The following is a 13,856-nucleotide window of genomic DNA, read 5'->3' on the forward strand; positions in this document are numbered from 1 at the left end:
GCAGCAAACACATTACATACCCCATCAAAACCAACCACTCTTTGTCGTTATTTTCTTTCGTGACTTGAACATTAGCATCTGAAAGAGTATAAAACGCTGTAAGTAGTCCATCACCGACTTTTAGAGCCGACCGCCTTTGTTGATGAGATATCATGCCAGCATGCATGCTCTAGTCTAACTGGGTATGCAATACGGACATGCCTCTACTAAAAGAAGGGGATCATGTTTCACACTAGTAAGATCGACAAACCATGAATTCATCCCATCCTAGCTCTTCACCCCATCATGACGTCCATCTTGGAAGGGCAAAAAGCCACCACAAGGCAAAACATGCGGCTGAAGGGGACTAGACCTCGTCGAAGACATTGCTGTTGGGCTAAAATAAACGAAAACACGCCATTTCCCCAAATACTTCAAGCACAGATATGCCAGGCATCTTAATTAATCTTCCAGCCCTTTCGTGTTTAATTCCCGGTAGCTCGCTTTTCCGGGGCAGTTCCTCCACCCCGCAAAAAATGATTTTTTGATTATTCATCGCAGACATATTCAATATTCAGCGACAGGCCTCGATGGGCGGGGATCATGCTCGACCCTGCGAATCGCGCAGCCTTTTGTGTTGTTTTCGCTTATTTCTACTGGATCGAATGACTTGTCATGATGGATAGCGTTTAGCTGGGCGTTGCTTGCTCCGAGCCGCCTTGGCCCTGAGAAGGCGAGAAGTGATGCTCGATGAAACATAAGAGGACAGGAGACGTGACGGAGACTTTTTATATAACTCTTGGGGTACGGAAATAGACAGAACCAGACTGTTCCTGAGATCTACGGTGGCTGCTTCACAAAGCTTGAGTCTGTTCAACGTGATTCTGCATTGGGATATTGGTAGCATCACTCACTCGATTTGCGACTGTAAGCCAAACCGTTATTTGCTGTCCCTCTTTGACCCTTTTGGTGTCCAACCCAATAAGATGATCGTGGATATTGTGATTCACGGGGACATTCTCTGTCCATGGTGCTTCTTGCAGAAGAAGAGCCTCGAAGAAGCTATGAAACGATATCAGGCACTTCACCCCGAGGTAGAATTCGATGTCATCTGGAAACCTTTTCTTCTCTATCCTACTCTACGAAAATGTATACCGAGTCCCTCTACTGTCTAGAGCCAGCTAACTTGCTATTCAAGGTGACAAGCGAGCTCTCTACGAAAAGATCATGTCCCCAGAGAAACTTCGTCTCTTCACCTCCCGTCTTCAAACAGCTGGGGCTCGCCATTGTGTTGCGTTCTCTGTTACTGGCACCACCGGACCCTCGCAACTTGCTCTTCGTCTAGTCACTCTAGCACTGCAGACTCGCGGCCCAATTGTCCAATCCGCGGTCCTAGACGCTTTGTTCAGAGGCCACTTCGAGCATGGAGAGGACATTACGAACGAATCTTGGTTGCTGCATATAGGCAGGACAGAGGGAAATCTTGACGACGATGCTTTGAGAGCGGCATTGATGGGGCCGGAGACTGGTAAAGTGTTGGAAGAAGAGGTCAGGAGTGCTGCAGTAGGGGGTGTAGAAGCCGTACCATGTGTTACGGTGCAAAATAGGTTTCGAGTCGGAGGATATCAAGAAGCAAACATCTTTGAAGGATTATTTGATAAGATATGGCAGGAGAACAGGTGAATGCAAATGGGTTATGTCTATCTCGTGATTCCTTGTCTTTTAATTTGGCATAATTTAATAGTTACCGATGTCGCCAAACGCCTCGCAATAAACATAAATTCATAGTACACATTCCTATCGTCGCATACCACTGTAGTCCTGCATAAGATGCGCCATGTGGACATTGGTCGCCTTTCCGATTCTATTTCCCTTGCGTCGCTTCTGCACCTTGGGTTTGTTGCCTTGCCCTTCCTTGGTCTTGCGCGGGTCCTCGCTTGTGGGCTTCTGTCCGACGCTGGTGAGTTTGCGGTGCATTTCGTCGATAGGCGGTAGCTGGACGCGCTGCCACATGGACTGGAATTCTGGCTGGACCTTATAGTGCAGAGAAGCGTCGTTTGGCCATACGTATCGCGGGAGGTTGTCTTTCTTCGTGCGAACGACAAGAATCTTGTACTCGCGCTCCAGTGCTGATATCGTGTCTTCGCAGTCGGGCCAGCCGTCCTTGAGATCCTTCACTGACACGCCTGACGCATCTGTCTTTGCCTGGAGGTGACCCAGAAGGGTGGTTGCGTTCTTAACACCGGGGATAATGGGTCGGTGAGCGTATGTGCCCGTTTTCCAGGTCTGTTCGCTCAAGTTCGCGTCGGGCTTCCAGTCCACACGGGGATGGCCTCGCAATCCCTCCGCCAGCTGGCGCTTATGCTCTTCATCGTAACCTCTAAGACTCAGATGGTCGATGATTTCCGTAATAGTCTTTGTATCGCCCTTCTTCTTCAGGTATTCGACAGCAAATGTCATTTGAGTCTTGACCTCGGCACCGTAGCCCGTGAGCTGTGGCTGCGAGTAGGGAACATCAGGCGCGGCATCTCGTTTTCTCTTGGTAGTAGGAGTATTAGGATCGGAAGCAGCCGAAGGTGAAGGCGAAGCAGGAGCTAGTGATGATGCTACAGCGAGCGACGCGGCTTTGTTGGTCGAGGGGTTGGAGATCTTTGTGGCGGCAGATGAGAGGGTGCCTCGAAAGGCGTTAGTTTGCTTCTCCAGGTAGGATGACATGATTATGTGTAGTTGTAAAGTGTCAAGTGTTGAGGAAGGTAGTGGGGTCCTGAGAGGGTAAGTTATTACCTAAAATTGCAGAATTGAACCTATAAGGGATTACAGGTTAATAGGATTACTTACCGCTAGACTACTTAGTTATTAAATCCTAAGATATCTATTATATAATTATATTTATATATATATAAGATACTTATAGTAAAGTTTAATAAAAAGTAAGTTTATAAGTTATAAAAATAATAAATATTAAAAGGTAGTTTTTAATATATTAGCTTTTATTACTTTATATTTTAAAGCTTTATAAAAAAAAAAAAAACTTATTAAGGTAAGATTAGTATCATTATAGAGCATTTTAAAACTATTATTTTATAATAGTAAGGTCTTATTATCTTTCTATATAAAAAAGGTAAGTTATATTGGATAGAAATATACTGGGGCTTGTACCGGCGTTAACATTTGTTATCCTTGCAACCTGTAATAGTATAAGGGGCGCAGGCTCTAATTGGCTTAAGCCCTGCAGTAGGCTTTAGGCACCCTACGCCACTGAGGCAAAAGAACGAGTATAACAACAGATGGGTCTCTCGATATGCGATCCTTATCTCTTTCGGTCGCACTTCCCAGTCTCCCCAACAAAAAAGTGAGAAACTGGAAACCGGGACATAGGTTCGGTCCAGGACAATAGTTCACCCACTGTTCTCATCTATCCACCCAAATGTCCAAGCCGGGGTAAGCTAAACTGCCCTTTTAGTCGATGTAATAGTTGCGCGCCAACCGTCTATCGCCGACCGGCCTCTTCTCTCTAGGCCAAAAGAAAACTCCCCAATGCAATTATCGGTCAGTCATCCATAGACCTGCATTGATGCCATAAAGAAATCACAAAGGCTCCCTTTCTATAACTCTCCTTCCTCATGCAGTGCGATTGAGGTTAGACGTTTATGCGGAGCCCTGAGCCTCGTTCTGCTTCTGGAGATAGTTATAGCCCATGTAGGCGGCGAAGCCAACAGCGACAACAAGAGCGTAAGAGATCAAGCTGGAGCCGGTAGGATCCTGGCCGCTGCCCTGGTTCGAGTTGGCGATCCTGCGCTTGGGGCCCTCATCACCAGGCTAGAAAATGACACATGTTAGCCAACAATCGCCGGAGTCCAAGTCGGATGGCGGTTTGGGTTTTCTACTTACCAGACGCTTGAGCTCACCAACGAGGAGACCCTCGAGAACCTCTCGGGCCTCGTCACTGTGGCCGACATCCTCGAAAGCCTCGGTGGCGTCCTGGCCGGCAACATCGAGCATAACCTCCTCACCACCGCTATTCTATGTCAGTATGCCATGTGTGTGACTGCGCGACGCAATGGAGCACAGCAGTGGGGGAAAGGAGGCAACGTACGGGTGCTCGTCGAGGAACTTGGAGCAGTCGTAAACCTTATCGTGGACAACCATGTAGATGTCCTTGGAGGTGTTGTGTTCAGCAACATCCTGCATGGTGAATTCCTTTGTCGCGGACATGGTTGCGGTATTGGGTGTGGTTTGACGGTCGTGGAGAGAAGAGAACTAGTGTACGAGGCCTTTTCGAGAGCAGCTGTCGGACGAGCAGATGATTTGAGTAGAAGTTGACAAGTGGAGGAGAAGAAGGAAGAGAAGAAAGGAGGAAGAAAGTGATAGGCAAGAGACGGAACTTTAGTCAAGGAAGCTGGTTGGGCTAAATTAATTTAGGTCCCCTGTTCTAGGTGGCCTTCTGGAGATTTGGCGGCGCCGGCCTTACGTTGAGGGGCAGACGGTGCAGGGATCCATTAGAAAGTGGGAGACTTTAATCGACGGGCACCTACCTACCTAGCAGCTAAGGTATCAGATCCATACGAATAGTATGTACTGGGTACATGATTTTTGGAGGCGTCTATCTTTGCATTGATTCTGTTGCCTTCCTCGGAAGGGCATCGGAATCAGAAACCGATGGGAGTCAGATTGAATTCTAACTTAGTCTAAGTAGTACCTACCTGTCTAGGTAGTCGTATTCGTTGCCTTTTCTTGTTAGCGATATCATTCTCGCACCAATTTCACTACTGATATTCATACATAACAATCTGCTTTCCTTCAACAATGGCCACGTAGGTCTCTTCTCTTACAATGCAGTTCTTTCATCTTTTCTCACTTGAGTCCCTGGTACAATCAGGCCAGCCAGACACCCGGACACTCATCCGTTGCAAGACCCCATTGCCGAGAAGGTTTCTGAACCAATTAAACAAGTCAAAATTACTGTCTTTTCACTGTGATTCGTCTATTCTCTCGAAACCCCCCAGCCTTACCAAGCTAAGTAACTTGTACGGCTGCCGTTTGGGCCCATGGAAGAGCCGCGGGCTGGTCAATTCTCATTGCATTGTTCGCTGTAACTTCTTTGTTTGTACTGACTGTACATACGAATACGGCCCCTCCCGGGACCGTGTCAGAAACACACCGTCATTTTGTAGGAAGGCCTCGTTGCGTTTGATACATACCATTCAACGTGCTGGCATGATTAATTACTTCCATGATTACATTATGCAGCTGCCTTAGTACCCAAGTATACCTGACTTGGTAGATATTTCGCGATTCTTTAACAGGATGTCAACAATTGCTGGCTGCCTTCGACACCATACGATCTAACCAATCTATCTACTACACAATGTTCCCCCACATGTCAATGAACACTTAACAGTACCTAGACAGTACCTAAAACACGGACTCTCCTCCGTCTACCGTCTACCGCGCGGGGTTAATCATGTCATCAGTTCAATTCACGTTGACAAGTTCTCAGGGAGGGAATTGCCTCTTTAAGCTAAATCAGGCGGAGCGTACCTCATGGCAAGAGTCAAGATACCCGAACACTATGCCGAGACCTACCCATGACCGATTCCGCGGATCATCATGATTGCGCTACTTCGCTATGCACGTACCCAAACCCGACGTTTTGATTCCAGGATTGCGTGTCACTCGTCATACCAGTACCACTTTCTACCGGTACCGGTAAGATACCGATGTCCGATTCCCGAGGGAGCCATTTCATACCTTTACCTGATGTGGTTCATCTGTCATATAAGATAAGTAAAACATGCTAGGGAAACGGACTTCTTGAACACATTTTGTTACCTTTCATGAATATATAGACTGCGACCGATTTGGTAAATTAATATAGACGGTACCGGTTCAGTTACGTAGCAATATACGAGCCCTCTCTGTGCTCTGTCTTCAGCATATGCATATCCCCTCGTGCATGCGGCTTTCCACCATACTAGCAGGATGAACCATGATCGGTCATGTATACCCGACGCACTCGCTTAGTTCGTCTCACGTATCAAACACGATAAAAATGGTTTGGTAGCTGCAAACCGTGCATAAAACTCGAAGCCTTCTTTGCGTTTCTATGTATACGAAATGCCCGCACAGTTTATAGAGTAACACCGTGCCTAGACCAGCATCGGTTGGTAATATGCTTTGGTTATCTAGATAATCAACTACCGAACCCGTGCACTATAGAGACTCGCATTCTTATTTCAACCACAAGAGTAGGCAGGCCATGCCACTCGAGCTAGGACGTGCATCAACCTATCGCATTTACTCTACGTTTCTCCTTGAACTGGTCTATCTTTCAAATTCATACGCTTCAAAAAATCATGCTCTATCGCCTCGAGCCTCCGTTGCCAATATCCTGGCCCAGACGGTAGCTTGTCACGCGGTCCCATTCGATCTTCTGTCTTGTCACAGGCAGCTGTCGTCGCAGGCCCTTGAATGCACCCTCGCTAAGGCTCACGAAACCCTTGTTCAGCTCCTCTTGGTACCTCTTCTCCGTTGTCGAGATTTCTCTAACGATACCGGCGCCGTTGACAGAGGAGATAGTACTGGAGACAGGCTTGTTGGTCAGGAGACGAACGTTTCCGTCCTCGTAGTAGTGCACGTCAACCTTGAGAGAGCCCTCGAGGGCCCCAGATGAAGGGTCCAAGATATAAAGCGATCGCCAGCGTCCGTTCCTGCGCTGCATTAGCTTCAGTGGTGACAGGCATTTCTAGTGGAGCTCACCAGAAGTTGTTAGGGCTATATTTGTTGCCGACAATAACGATGGCAATCTTGGAGTCCGACTCGATTGGGTAGACGCCATGCGCAGCGTTGGCAAAGTGCTCGTCAACGTAGGGGCCGATGCTCTTGAGGGTGGACTTGCTATAATCCCGTGAGATTTTGTAAAAATGTTGTTTAATCGAAATCGACTTACACGAGGTCCGCTTGAGCTCCTTCCAACATGTGGCTCTGGACAGCACTGGCTTTCTGGTATCCTGTCAGGGATGCTTTCCATTACTAAGGTTGCGTGCAGCTTACCTGCGTAGTGTGGTCGAAGGTAAAACTGGAAGAGCTCTCGACGTCGAAGTATCGGCCATCCCCAAGGGAGTTGTAAGCGCTGATGATAACCTGCTCCGACTTATTAGCCTTCCGGTTTCCCATATTATCCTGGACTGCTGGTCACCCACTGGTTGGCTGCTACCAGGCAGCTTCATTGTAACAAATTGCTCCTCATTGTACTTCTCGAAGGCGGGGGTGAGGTTGTTGACGATATCGGGGTTGGTTTCGAGCGTCAGCGACTTGATATCTGTCGACTCTGCGTCAGTATTACGCATCCCTATGTAACGGCGTCTCGGTCAACGGATACCTGCGATAACGTCGGCGAGCTGTATATCTGGTTAGCTGATGACGCTCCACCGACAGAAAGTGATCTTAGGACGTACCTCTCCCGGGGGAGCTCCCTCTACAAAGGAGGAGACGGTTTCGATATCGGACATTTTGCAAAGAGCTTTAATGCGCCGCGAACAAGAAAAAAGCGTAAGTGACGTGACGTGACGGCGTTTGAGGCTCGTAGCGTGGAGTTCTCGAGGTACTGCATGGGCCGCAATCAAGGGGAGGCGGGGCAGGATGGGTTGTACTGTAAATTGGGAGCTTAGCTTGGGTGGAGCAATGAAATGGATCTGTATGAGCCATGTTAGTGGGGTGCATACTAATACCTCCATTTGCTTAACAATTATTATACCTCGAAACTGGTTCTTATACAATTTTCATAGACTCATGCATGCGACATTCCTTTGATTGAATCTGGACAGGCTGTATTTTGAAGTTGTTTATGTCTCCCTAGTTCACTGATTCTGCGCTTATATTTGGATTGAGGCTGTATCGAGCATCGCTGTCTTCATGCATTTTACAGGGACAAGATCCATCATTCGCTGAAGACACTGGAGTAATGAATCGAGTCTCTCTATACAACTCCATTTATTCAAAACGGTTTAGTATTGTCTTGGATTAACCATGGAAGAATCGTTATACTTGAATTCCCATTACGCCTTCGCTTTAGTATGTTTAACCACCATAGCTCAATAATCCAGTAGCCTCTTGATGTTGTCGTAAATTCCTATAGGTTCGGTCAGATTTACGTTATTTGGATGGAATGTTTCTAGTGACTTACTTGCAACGTCAGGTAGGTTGAATCTCTCATAAAGAAGAGGCTGGTGAATACTCCAACCAGCAACCCGAGCAACCGGAGCCTCCAATCTCAAGAAAGTATCGTGATCCTCTTGAATAACCGCAGCAACCTCAGCACCGATACCTGCGTTAACCATGGCCTCGTGGACAACCATAGCTCGCCCTGTCTTTCGAACACTCTCGAGAACAGTCTTCTTATCCCAAGGGTACAAAGTCCTCAGGTCAATCAACTCAACGGAGATGCCCAAGTCCTGTTCTGCTTGCTTAATGGCATTATGGCAGAGGTAAAGAGGTTGACCATAAGATACAATGGTGACATCTTTGCCTTCCTTCAAGACTTCAGCCTTGGATAGTGGGAGTTCGTATGATCCTGTAGGTACTTGCTCAACAGCTGCGCGATACAAGATCTTGGGTTCCAAGAAGACGCAGGGATCGTTGCTACGGATAGCTGCCAAGAGAAGACCTTTGGCTTGGGCCGGCGATCTTGGCATAATGACCTTCAGTCCAGGGATATGTGTAAACAAACTCTCGGGAGATTGTGAATGGTAGAGACCACCGTGACCGACACCGCCGCAAGGCATTCGAACAGTCAATCCACCAACACTTCGGCCGCAAGTTCCATCACGATATCTGAACTTGGCCGCCTCGTTTACCAATTGGTCAAATGCTGGGTAGACATAGTCGGCAAACTGGATCTCAGCAATGGGTCGCATGCCTTCCGCAGCAAGACCAATACCGAAACCCATAATCCCTTGCTCTGTGAGAGGAGTGTTGAACACTCTCTCGGCGCCATGTGTTTCGGCAAGGTTCATGGTACATCTAAAGACACCACCAAAGGCTACGTCCTCGCCAAAAACAACAACGGACTCATCTTCTGTAAGAGCAATTCCCATCGCATCGTTGATGGCCTGGAACAGGTTCATCTTCTTTGTTGGGCCATTGCGGATATGTTCAGGAAGCTCCTTGTGACTTAGAGCAGTTTGGGAGCTATGTGCGAGTAGAGGCGTCGTGCCGTAGTCGACGGGGAGGTTAAGTTTGGCATTTGGGGGATGTGTCGAGTAGCATCGTCGGCCTGAAGGCAATGCAAATGAGAGCCGAGCTGTCGAGGGGCAGCTGGCGATGTGAGCCCTCTTAAATTGGTGGATGACACGGTGCTTCATGATGATGTTTGGCAATGTTCACAAATGTAGTCAATGGCAGAAGTTGGACAGCAATAAATTCAATTCGGACGGCATAGCAGTGCAATTGCAGTAGTAATAGGTAGCAGCGGGAAAGGCAGCTGATCGCTATACCTTAGATATCCAAAGCCAACCGAAGGGGGCTTATTGATTGTTCCTCGGCGAAGGTGATGTCAATCTTCGGCTTGCTGCGGGTTCCCCGGGACCTGGGCGGCTTTATCGCACGCCAATGCCGGGACCGCATCTGATAAGATAAGCGATTGTCGTCCTGCCAACGACTGCGCTAAACAAACAGGTTCCATGTATGTCGTCACTTTTAGATGTTAATGCAGCTAAAAGCACTGATCTTCGCTAAAATCTCATTCCTGAGAGGTTGCATACCAGCCAGCCACACCGCTACAGGTCTCAAGATGCCTACGCGAGAATCATCGCGACCCCCCCGCTCACACCGGCCAAAAGACCGGGACAGGGAACGAGATAGGGATAAGGATAGGGATAGGGATCGACGACGAGATGGCCAACGAAAGCGAAAATCACGATCGCGACAACCAGCTTCAGGCTCAGAAGATACTCGCGATAGAAGTTCAAGAACACTATCATCTCATGCGCTAGCAGACCTTGAAAGAGAGAATGCGCGCCAAAAGAAGCGAAGCGAACGCGCAAGCCGAGACTATAGAGACGAATCCCGGAGACCAGAACGACGGCGTGATGAACACCGAAGGAAAGACCGAGACCCTGACAAGACGCGCACCCATGGCAAGAACAAGAAGAGAGTCGTCAGTGGAGCTGTTATGGAAGAAGGACAGTCGAAGGCGCATTTGAGAGGCGGTGGCGGAAGCGTTGATACCATCCAACAAGAGAAGGACTTTTACTTTTCAAAACCACCGAAGAGCAAGAAGAAGAAGCTTTGTAAGTTTCCATGATTCCCGTGTCTTGTATTCATGCTGATTTGAAATGCCAGGGATTGCGATTGGTGTGGGCGCCGTTATTCTGCTCATCATTATTGTGGTAGCAGTTGTTGTCAGCCAGAAGAAGAAGGATGGCGGAGATGGTGGTGGTAGCAGCAACAGTGACAACTCCGACGACACAACCGATACTTCAGACCTTGATGGGAAGGATCGTTCAAAGATACCCGAAAAGTGGCAGAACACATATCTCGACCCTTGGACTTGGAAATCAACAACAGACTTCAACGTCACATTCACAGACGAAATGGTTGGCGACCTGCCGATCATGGGCCTCTACGATGATTGGGACGACTCAGCTCAAGCTAATGATAATGTCCCTCCGCTGAACAAGCCCTGGGGTTCTTATGGCAAGAAACCTGCTCGCGGAGTATGCATTGGTGGATGGCTTTATCTGGAGCCTTTCATCTCGCCATCTCTTTTCAACTACGACTCAAAACAGGGCATCATTGATGAGTGGACCTTGTCTGAAAAGTTGGGTTCCGAAGCTGGAAAGACTTTGGAAAAACATTACGCATCATTCATCACAGAGCAAACCTTTAAGGACATACAAGCAGCAGGTCTGGACCATGTCCGTATTGGCTTCAACTACTGGGCTGTGGAAGTCTATGATGGCGATCCTTACGTTTACCGAACGTCTTGGCGATATCTCTTGCGCGCCATTGAGTGGTGCCGCAAGTACGGATTACGAGTCAACTTGGATTTGCACGGTATCCCTGGTAGTCAAAACGGATGGAACCACAGTGGTCGATGGGGCTCTATAGGATGGTTGAACGGAAAGGACGGCAGCAAGAACGCGGAACGAGCGCTCGAGATTCATGAAAGGTTGTCCAAGTTCTTCGCCCAGCCCCGCTATAAGAACATCATCACTCACTACGGTCTTGCCAACGAACCTCGAATGACGAGTTTGAAGACGAGCGATGTGATCAAGTGGACGGAAGATGCGTACAAGATTGTGCGCAAGAACGGAGTCAAAGCACTTGTGGTCTTTGGAGATGGCTTTATGGGACTTGAAAACTGGCAGGGTTTGATGACTGGCTACGACGACATGGTTCTCGACGTCCACCAGTATGTCATCTTTAACGAGAACCAAATCGACTACACCCACAAGGAGAAGGTCGAGTATGCCTGCGACGGCTGGACCGAGCAGGCAGAGATCAGCATGGACCGTTCGACAGGTTATGGACCTACCATCTTTGCCGAGTGGTCCCAGGCGGATACAGACTGCGCCAAGTTCCTTACTGGAGTAGGCTGGGGCACTCGCTGGGAGGGTACATATGATACAGGAAACAAGGACTCGTCCATCCTGGAGCCTCGGTGCCCAACCAAAGACAGCAAGTGTTCATGCCGCGGTGCCAATGCTGATCCTAGCGACTGGAGTGACGAATATAAGAAGTTTCTCAAGATGTTCGCCGAAGCGCAGATGCACAGCTTTGAGAAGGGCTGGGGATGGTGGTACTGGACATGGAAGACGGAGGACAACCATCAATGGAGTTACGAGTCTGGTCTCAAGGCTGGTGTTCTGCCTGATAAGCCTTGGAGCCGTGACTTTAACTGCGACAAAGACGTCCCTGACTTTGAGAAGATGGGATTGCCTGAGTATCTCTGAAAAATGAATGGGTTTTTGTATATGGTGTAGGTTTTGGGTATGCGAATGGTGTGTTTTGGCGTTTAGGCATCCATGGGATTGTTATATAGAGCAGCATGTGTGCCAGTATATGGAGGCTTTTCAGGGACGACTGATCGAATGTATTTATGATCAATAATACAGTACACCGTCAAATGTTATATAGATAGTTAATGAGAACAAAGAGAAAGAGTTGTCATGATATTCAATTTATTCAACTTGGTGAGGTCCTGACTAACATTTGAGCCCAGGTACGAGTAACATGGGCTGAGACTACAATGAACTTTAAGGCTTATATACACAGAAGCAAGGGCAATATAATGTCCGCATCATGCCAAGGAGAGTCGAGTTATAATTTTTAGATGTCTTATGTTTCATGAGCCGACCGATAACCGCCGATTGGGTGTTGGGAATAGCACGGATCTGTGATGCAATCTGTTTTATGATTCGGTGAATAGTCGAGATACCTTTGTTGATATATCCTGAAGAGGCAAGACTTGGCTTGAGATTCAAGCCACTCATAGACAAGAACGAGTCTTAGAACTAAAACTCCAATAATAGTTTAGTCGTACGTGATGTTTGAGACCAGATACTGCTCCAGCGCGTATGAGAAAGTTGTTAAAGCAGAATGAGGTTGAGTTTAACGATAGCAGTTTCTGCGTGTCTCGAACTATATCTTTGGTTTCTGTGGAATAGCAATCAATAAAGGACTTAATATCAGTCTAGTATTATGTCTTAAACTTCCAGACACATTAACAAACTTCAAACTTATGATGCCCATCTACGTTGACAGACATGTCAAATTCGAACTCATAATCATGATCAACTTTGGGGCATAGACATGTTTTATTTTTATTTATGCTGCATGTGTTGGCAAAGGAATGTAACTGTAGATACTATGAGATTCAATCGAGGTAAGACAGGGGCCATGTGTCAAAACGAAATCCATATCACAAACACTCTCAGTAGTGGTTCACAGAATTATCATTATTGCTGTTGGTTTGTCAGGGAAGTGTCTCTTAAGCAGAGGCAACCTCTCGCGACAGTGTCGATATACTCCTCTCCAGTAGACTCAGGTGCAAAAGGGGGGAGAGTTTTCCTGTGCTGTTTCTGTTTTTTTCAAAAAGATGTCAAAGAAACCAAAGCCAACCGCACGTATCATCATCGTCGTCGTCATGATCATCATCAGAGTCATCATCAGAGTCACCATCAGAGTCACCATCAGAGTCACCATCAGAGTCACCGTCAGCGAGTCACTCAAGCAGACACTTGCAGGACGAGGTAGTAAGCTTGAGCTCCGGCTCCCCTTCGGTAGTCCTGAACTTCAGCGGACAAGACCTTGACCTTGTTCTGCTCGGCAAGGGCCTTCACGTGGCTCTCGTAGCCTCCGGTCTGCCAGATCTCACGGATGACAGTGGCCACGATGTAGCCTCCGGGCTTCACGACACGCACGAATTCACTGATAGCCTCGGGACCAACGTGAGACTGCGTCAGAGTGCCAACACACGTCACGACATCATAAGAGTCATTCTTTGCGGACAAGGGGCGAGACAAGTCTGTCACGTCCAAGTTGCGGTATGCTCCAGTAGTGCGGGCCTCGTCAAGCATTCCAGGGCTCAGGTCGACACCGTCAAGCTTCTTTGCGCCAAGACGAGCGAGGAAGATGCCGACGAGGCCAGTACCACAGCCAGCGTCGAGAATCTTGACGTCGGGGCTGATGGTGGGAGTTCCTAGGGCTTGGGGAACATGGGCAGCGGCAATGGCAGGGCCGACATAGTCTTGGCCCTTGCCAGTGATCTCCTCATTGTAGGTCTTTGCCCACTCGTCGTAGACGGAGCGAGCATGATCAACAGAGGTGAGGGAGTAGATCTTGGGGAAGTATTGAGCACTGCTTTGGGAAGACAT

At 48.0% G+C, this 13,856-nt stretch overlaps 7 protein-coding genes across 7 annotated transcripts, besides 3 other annotated features; 2 read left to right on the forward strand and 5 right to left on the reverse strand.

Annotated features, from left to right (window-relative positions):
* Positions 1–965: 965 nt before the first annotated feature.
* On the forward strand, positions 966–1,662 carry FPSE_06028 (uncharacterized protein; the record flags this gene model as incomplete). The annotated part of the gene is made up of 2 exons (XM_009259146.1): positions 966–1,128; positions 1,178–1,662. The coding sequence occupies 2 exons, from the start codon at positions 966–968 to the stop codon at positions 1,660–1,662; spliced, it is 648 nt and encodes a 215-aa protein (XP_009257421.1).
* A 114-nt stretch (positions 1,663–1,776) lies between these two features.
* On the reverse strand, positions 1,777–2,694 carry FPSE_06029 (uncharacterized protein; the record flags this gene model as incomplete). The annotated part of the gene is made up of 1 exon (XM_009259147.1): positions 1,777–2,694. One exon carries the CDS (start codon positions 2,692–2,694, stop codon positions 1,777–1,779), a length of 918 nt encoding a protein of 305 aa, XP_009257422.1.
* A 138-nt stretch (positions 2,695–2,832) lies between these two features.
* Positions 2,833–2,882: a repeat region.
* Positions 2,853–3,018: a repeat region.
* Positions 3,019–3,627: 609 nt separating this feature from the next.
* Positions 3,628–4,194, reverse strand: FPSE_06030 (uncharacterized protein; the record flags this gene model as incomplete). The annotated part of the gene is made up of 3 exons (XM_009259148.1): positions 3,628–3,798; positions 3,871–3,997; positions 4,076–4,194. The coding sequence occupies 3 exons, from the start codon at positions 4,192–4,194 to the stop codon at positions 3,628–3,630; spliced, it is 417 nt and encodes a 138-aa protein (XP_009257423.1).
* A 2,146-nt stretch (positions 4,195–6,340) lies between these two features.
* FPSE_06031 (uncharacterized protein) lies at positions 6,341–7,490 on the reverse strand (the record flags this gene model as incomplete). The annotated part of the gene is made up of 7 exons (XM_009259149.1): positions 6,341–6,689; positions 6,739–6,876; positions 6,929–6,981; positions 7,033–7,122; positions 7,182–7,300; positions 7,361–7,379; positions 7,437–7,490. 7 exons carry the CDS (start codon positions 7,488–7,490, stop codon positions 6,341–6,343), a joined length of 822 nt encoding a protein of 273 aa, XP_009257424.1.
* A 582-nt stretch (positions 7,491–8,072) lies between these two features.
* On the reverse strand, positions 8,073–9,341 carry FPSE_06032 (uncharacterized protein; the record flags this gene model as incomplete). Its single annotated transcript, XM_009259150.1, has 2 exons — positions 8,073–8,110; positions 8,165–9,341. The coding sequence occupies 2 exons, from the start codon at positions 9,339–9,341 to the stop codon at positions 8,073–8,075; spliced, it is 1,215 nt and encodes a 404-aa protein (XP_009257425.1).
* A 428-nt stretch (positions 9,342–9,769) lies between these two features.
* Positions 9,770–11,933, forward strand: FPSE_06033 (uncharacterized protein; the record flags this gene model as incomplete). Its single annotated transcript, XM_009259151.1, has 2 exons — positions 9,770–10,268; positions 10,321–11,933. 2 exons carry the CDS (start codon positions 9,770–9,772, stop codon positions 11,931–11,933), a joined length of 2,112 nt encoding a protein of 703 aa, XP_009257426.1.
* A 1,175-nt stretch (positions 11,934–13,108) lies between these two features.
* Positions 13,109–13,199: a microsatellite.
* Positions 13,200–13,208: 9 nt separating this feature from the next.
* On the reverse strand, positions 13,209–13,856 carry FPSE_06034 (uncharacterized protein; the record flags this gene model as incomplete). Its single annotated transcript, XM_009259152.1, has 1 exon — positions 13,209–13,856. The coding sequence occupies one exon, from the start codon at positions 13,854–13,856 to the stop codon at positions 13,209–13,211; it is 648 nt and encodes a 215-aa protein (XP_009257427.1).

Source organism: Fusarium pseudograminearum, chromosome 2 (genome assembly GCF_000303195.2).
Source record: "Fusarium pseudograminearum CS3096 chromosome 2, whole genome shotgun sequence".
Classification (NCBI taxonomy): Eukaryota; Fungi; Ascomycota; class Sordariomycetes; order Hypocreales; family Nectriaceae; genus Fusarium; species Fusarium pseudograminearum.